Source organism: Corvus cornix, chromosome 1A, assembly GCF_000738735.6.
Source record: "Corvus cornix cornix isolate S_Up_H32 chromosome 1A, ASM73873v5, whole genome shotgun sequence".
Taxonomy (NCBI): Eukaryota; Metazoa; Chordata; class Aves; order Passeriformes; family Corvidae; genus Corvus; species Corvus cornix.
Genome location: NC_047057.1, coordinates 37,059,211 through 37,065,808, shown reverse-complemented (window position 1 = coordinate 37,065,808; position 6,598 = coordinate 37,059,211). Strand labels below are relative to the sequence as shown.

Here is a 6,598-nt window from a genome sequence, read left to right as displayed (position 1 = left end):
TAATTGTTTACCCCTCAACAATTAATCAAAATTAACTTTGAACTTCAAGAGGAAAAGATTGTGAGAGGAAATCCTTTAAAAAATGTTATCAGAGATAAACTCCATTGAAGCTATCATTAATGTTGATTTTTTTTTTCTCTAATCTGTTGGAACACAGTACATGCTGCAGCATGATCTGCGTCCTAGCTGCCAAGATTGATGTGAGGAGGGTTTTTTTATGGCCATGATAAATGCATGTTTAAAAACAGTGCTCTCAGACATAGCATGGAACTTACAGCATTCAGTTTACATTGGCTTTGTCAGCCAAATTCAGCTATGTGGGATTTTGATTTACATCTAATACATCAAAGGATTAAAAATTAAGTAGTTTCATGTTAACCTTAGGTTACTGTACTTTTCTACTCAAATTTATTCAAAAGCTAACCTCGGGGTAACCAAACAATAAGCAAATGTGTGGCAACAAAGCAGAATAATAAAAACCCTCCTAGCGGTTTGCCAGTTGGGTTTTGTTTGTTTGTTTTTTTTTTTTCCCCTAGTCTGCTTTGCAATTTCCATGTACTGAGGTTCTACTGTTTCCTTAAGGAAGTGGTACAGATCCATGCTTTCTTTAGACATTACTCAAACTGCTGCAGAAAGTAAATATTTATTTTATATATACAGTTGAAGCTGCTTCTCCCCAGCCCAGCGTAGGGATCAAGCTCTTGTACCAGGTTCTTTCAGGCTCTTTTCCTTTCTTTAATGAAGCGACGATCGCTTAAATATCAGGGTGTCGCTGAAAACTGGCACCGGGTTTAGTGGGCTTGAATCAAAAACACGCAGAAGCGGGCTCTTTGCTGCTCTTGCTCAAGGAGGCAGGCTGAGGAAATGTGTTTCAACTAAACAGTGCGGGAACACCCCGAGGAAAGCAAACGAGCGGTGTATTAGCCTAGGGGGGGTTAACTACGGCACGGAAGCCCTTCCTTGCGCAGCCCCGCCGTGCTCTGCCGTAGCCTCGGGCGAGGGGCGGGGAGCCGGGCCGGGCCCGCTGCCGCCGGGGAGCGCAGCCCCCGCCCCGCCTGCCGGGCGGCCCCGCCGCGCCTCCCGGCTCCGCTCCCTCACCGCGCTGGGCTTCCCCGCGGCCGGCGGGCGGGAGGAGCCGCCGTTTCCGCTGGGTGTCACTCTGGGGTGGGAGAGGCGCGTTCAAAAGCGGAGGGGAGGGAAAGCCCGCCGACAACCCCGGCCGCCCGCTCTGGCAGCGCCCGCCGCTCGCCACGCCGCGGCACGGGCGGCAGCCGCTCCGCTTCCTGCGGGCTGGGGCACTCCCGGCCCTCCGCCTCGGAGCCGGCGCCCGGCGGAGAGTGCTCGGCTGGTGCCGGCTGCCCCCCGAGCCCAGCCCCTGCGGGCGGAGGCCGTCTAACCCTGCCAGAAGGATGCTGGAGAGCGGCTGTAAGGCGGTGAAGGAGGGCATGCTGGAGAAGAGGAGCGACGGGCTGCTGCAGCTCTGGAAGAAGAAGCGCTGTATCCTCACCGAGGAGGGGCTGCTCCTCATTCCCCCCAAGCACCCCCCGCCGCCACAGCACCAGCAGCCGGCGCCGCCGGCCGAGCCGGCCGCCAAGATCAAGGAGCTTCACTTCTCCAACATGAAGACGGTGGACTGCGTGGAGCGGAAGGGCAAGTACGTGTACTTCACGGTGGTGATGGCCGAGGGGAAGGAGATCGACTTTCGGTGCGCGCAGGAGCAGGGCTGGAACGCGGCGATCACGCTGCAGATGGTGCAGTACAAGAACCGCCAGGCCATCCTGGCCGTGCGCTCCACCCGGCAGAAGCAGCAGCACCTGGCGGCGCCCCACGGCCCGCGCCTCCGCGGCGCCTCCAACTCCGCCTAGCGCAGGTACGGACCCGGCACCGCGCCCGCCGCACCGCACCTGCGGGGCTGCCGGCCCCGGCCGCCGCCTTTCGCCTGACGGGCCGCCCTCTGTGCTCTCTGTCTCACTGCAGGTTACGCTCACGGAGCGCTTCGGGGAAGAGGGACAGAGCGCGTTCGTGGCGGACCTGCTTCAGGGGCTCAGAAAATGGGCAAGCGCCGGAGGTGCAGGTGGACCGGAGAGAAGCGGCTCAATAGCCTGAACCTCGGCCAGCTGCTGCTGCTGCTTTGCCGCCCTCGGTGCCGAGAAGCATTTCAAATCCATTATTTATGAACCTTGGAAAAGATCCTTTGGTGCGATGGGACTTCTAGGAGACATGATGTACTGTAACTTTATTTTAATGTATTTTATTTTATTTATTAGGGTTGTTTTCTTTTGTTTTCCTTTTTTTTTAAGGCTTATTTGCAAGAAATTTCTGAATGTAGGCCGTATCAAAAAAGTAAAGGAAAAAACGATATGCATGTTAGCTCCCAAAAAGAACTAAAAAGTTCTGGGTACTTCAACTGTGTGCAATTTGACAAAAAAGTTACTCGTTTTTTACCCAAAATACACTATATTCCACCAGCATGGAAAATGTGATGTGTGCTTCAAAATTTGGCTGAAACCTATACTGCATATGAAATCTGTTTTCTCTAATGAGAACAACAATTAGAGTCTGGGATTTAAATTTTTTTTTTTTTTAATATTAAGCATGGTGGAAGATGATAAGTTATTCATGCTCAGCTATTCAAAAAAGCAATGTGGCTTGTCATTCTGAGATTAAAACCAATCTGTTTAGTGTATGAGTGGAAGGAATCCGACTAACTTCTTTTGCGATACAGGAGTCTGAGTTGGATTTCTGCTCTCTGTGTGATGTGTTTGCTCCTAGGCTGCTGGGCCGGAGCTGGGAAGTGTTCATGAACGTTTCTTATTGTCCAAGTTCAGGTCTCCCTCTGCATGCCCAGTTTTTAAGTGATCTGGACTCTCAACCTGTGTTGCATTTTCATGGCAGTTTTTAAATGCCTTGCATTAAAGCAGTTCATAGTTTAAAATCCATTTTATGTATGTCTTAGTGTACAAATGGATTATTTTGGTCACAGTTTTCATAAGCTGAAAGTTGCTCTCTAGCTGAGATGAACTAGATTAATTTTGGTGTTTAGCACTGTCAGATGTTGAGAGAGGCGTGCTATCTTGCCTCTAAAAACGTTGATGAAGCCATAAAGTTGGAAAACAAAGGGCTAATTGCACAGCTGGTGTGTGTTTCTCTGCCTCTTAAAAGTCAGTGGGAGTTTGGCTGCCGATGCTGGCGGGAGCAGGTCGGAGCTCTTTGCCCAGTGCAGAGGAGGGAGTCGGGCACGGGCTGGTGAGCTTTCTAGGACAGGGCCCTTCTGACGATGGGTGGCTTCACGTTGGGCACTGCTACCACCCTGGTTCTCTGGTTTAAATGAAGTGGGGAGGCTGCAAGTGGGACAGAGTAGTGTGGTCCATTATCTCTGGTCCAAGGTAAAATGTCAAAGCCATGGAGATACTTATTTTGACTAGTGTGATGAGGAAAATGGCTTTTGGCCCCTTTGCAATTTACATTAATATAAACAAAATCTTTTAAGACTACATATCCAAGGCTTTTCTTTTTGTGTAAATGAGGTGTAATTTTACAGCAAGAGCCTCATATTCTCAGTGCAAGCTCATTTCTGTAAGTGTTTAAAGCAAAAGGCTGAAGTGATACTCAAAGGAAGATTTTAGAATTCGCTACTGTGTATGTCGGCACCTTCCTCTGCACTCTAAGGTTAAGCTCAGTCCTGTAAGGAGTAAGTTGAGGTCTGTGTTAGCCCTCCTCTTTTGTTCCTTCCCGCAGGTGTCAGGGTCACATACCTAGACAAGCAGAGCATGTCATGGTGCAGAATCAAAGCCCTGACGATTCTCTGTAGTTACTCCTGAGTGCTTGTCTCCCACCTGGCCCTTGACGAGGCTGCGTGATGAGCTCGGGGTGGTAGATTACAGCTGTCCTAACAAAGTCATTATTTTGCAATTAATTGAAATCGAAGGTGCCCTGCATCTTCCAGGATTAGGTTCGCTGGCTTGGCAATCATAATACTCAATTTCCATGTCTCTGTACATCTGCCATTATCATTCTGCTAACGCTTGGATGTTAGAGCTGCAAGGGGATTCTTTAATGTACTAGTCAAAGACTCACAAAATAGACTGTAATTTGTAATTTGGCTCCTCTCTTTAGAGTGATTAATTACAGTTTACTGAGTAACTAATCCACCTTTTCAGGTATACAGATGTATTGCTGATCTCACCTACTAAAATACATTTTAGCCTACTGAAGGATAAATGTAACTGATGAGAATTAATTCCTGTTTGATCAGAGACACATGTATTTCTCTGAGAGAGGCAGTTATTCTTGTCCTCAGTGGATGCAAGCCTCTGAATGCCACAAAAGTCTATGGATGTAGTCTAAAGCTGAAATTTTACTGTTCTTCTGGCAGTACTTGTACTTTGAAAGCTAAAGGTGACGATTTTAGTGAGAAAATGGACATGAAGGTATGAGGAAACAACTTTTGTTTTGAATTTGCTGTTCTTTTTCACTGGTTCATGGTCAATACCCCACTTTTATCTTATGTTTTTTGTTTTAAGTTGTTCTGAAGGATGATCTGAAAACCTCTTGGACTGATGTAGTTCAACAAATTTTTGCTGGTTGTCATTGCCTGCTGTGTTACCTGTCTGAAACCCTTGGTGTCAGCCAGCCTCCTAGTGTGAGAGGTGGTCACATCACAAAATCTACCTTGATACCTCCAGCCTGAGTTGGTTGGATGGGTGTAAGGATCAAACCTTTCCCTTGTGTCTCCAAACTGTCTCCTGGAAACTGAGTGGGAACAAATTGGCTGGGGTCCCCTGGGGACAACTGGACTGTGTGGCTCATGCCCTGTCAGTATAAATAAGGCTAAATTGTCTGATGGGGACAGTCTGACAACTTTCTCACGCTCTGAATTCCACGGCGTGTGGGGTTTTTTTTGGTTTTTGGCCTATTTTTGGTTTTTGGGATTTTTTTGGATTTTTTTTGTTTGTTGGGTTTTTTTTTTTTTTTGCCTGATAGTAATTTTAGACCAAGAAGTTGTTTGATGTTGTAAAAAGTACTTCTGGGGTTTTTTTTATCTTGCCCCTCTATTACTGCATAGTCTTCATTTGAACTTCTGGATTTAATACTGTCTGTTACTGCCTTGTAAGCAATGGCTATGAAAATAGGTTCAGCACATCATGCTCCATCTTATTGGAGCTTTGCAAGTAAATAAGTCAAGTTGTCCTTCCTCTTCCAGAAAAACAAAAAGAAAAAAAAAAGAAAAGAAATTTGACAGCATATGGCTGAAGTAAATTCATTAGGGAATAAACAAAAATGCCAGTAAAACACAGGCAAATGCTTGGTATAGATAGCAAAAGTGGGGACAGTCCGTTCATAAAGAGGTCAAAATTACTTGTAATCAAAAAAAAAAAAGTAATCAAGGGGCAGATTCAGCAAGAAAATCTAAGCTGTGGTGACCAAGACAATTTAGGAACTGGGGGGAAAAGGAAGATCAAGTGGATGTTGTTTCTGTGACATCCTGAAGTAATTCTTCTTTTTTAAGGTTCATGATATGCAAATGCCAGCTTCTGAATTATAGCTGCAGTGATGTACCAAATGTTTTCTAGCATATCCTCTTGTGAGCAGAAATACCAGTGTTGTCAAAAAAATTTGTGTGTAAATATGACTCATAAATGATTTCTGAGAGATGTGATTTATTTTTCATATTTTTCAAGATACATTCCATTTCAAATAAAGAGGTATCTATTGAAAGAGCTCTCAATATGTTGGAAGAATGGTTGTTTGGTGGGCTGTTCGTGATGATTAAAGCCTGGTCTAAACTTTTCCAATGTTTTAGGCTCAATCTAAGTGCCTAAGAGGAACACTTTGAGCCTGTGTAGAAGAAAAGACCCACTCAGATGCTCCAATTAATCTTCATATATATAGCACAGTTATGAGACTCGGAGTCCTCAGTTTTGCTTCTTGCAGTTTGTGATGTGTGAGCACCCACACTAAGTGTAGCTGATTTCTGTAATACTCAGTGTCACAGTTCATGTACAGCAGGTCTTTGGGACACAGAATTCAGGCTCATCACCTTTACCTGTAAATGCCTTGCTCTGTGTGACATTAGGAATCTAAACTGAAGCATTAAATGTGCCTTGTTTCTCTTTTTCACATATCTTAAACACTATGATTGAATTTCAAATAACCTGAAATTGATCCAGAAAAAACGCTTCCACCATTTGGCATTAACTCCAACCTGTTCTTTTCTGGCTTCAAGGGAAAAGAAATGGGGTATGACAAGAAAAATGTGCTGCTTTGGAGTCTCCATAGAGCTGCAGCTGCTGAGATGTCTTGAACTCCCCTGACATGTATTTGTATTGCAGCAGGTCCTCATTTTCAAGCATCTCCCGAAGGCGTATTACTTTCAGTGACACAGTGTGCATTGACCTAGACTTGTTGGTGCTGTTTGCCTTCACTGGGGAGATGTCAGTAACCTCATCCATAAGAAGGTTTTTGCTGTAACAAGTTCTCTTTTCAATAGTAAACACACAAAATGTAGGCATTTGAACTTAATATTGATATGCAAATGATGGCTTAAAGATCTGATCTCTCACAAGCGCTGGTGCTCAGCAGCTTTGAAAATCAATTA

The 6,598-nt window shown here is 45.4% G+C and overlaps 1 protein-coding gene across 1 annotated transcript; it reads left to right on the top strand.

The window, feature by feature from the left end:
* The first annotated feature begins 1,309 nt into the window (after positions 1–1,309).
* On the top strand, positions 1,310–5,728 carry PHLDA1 (pleckstrin homology like domain family A member 1). Its single transcript, XM_039571729.1, has 2 exons — positions 1,310–1,870; positions 1,978–5,728. Exon 1 carries the CDS (start codon positions 1,410–1,412, stop codon positions 1,863–1,865), a length of 456 nt encoding a protein of 151 aa, XP_039427663.1. The 5' UTR covers positions 1,310–1,409; the 3' UTR covers positions 1,866–1,870; positions 1,978–5,728.
* Positions 5,729–6,598: the final 870 nt, after the last annotated feature.

Bases quoted from the DNA above. Each gene is read 5' to 3' on its own strand.
- PHLDA1 (XM_039571729.1), top strand. From the start codon at position 1,410: ATGCTGGAGAGCGGCTGTAAGGCGGTGAAGGAGGGCATGCTGGAGAAG.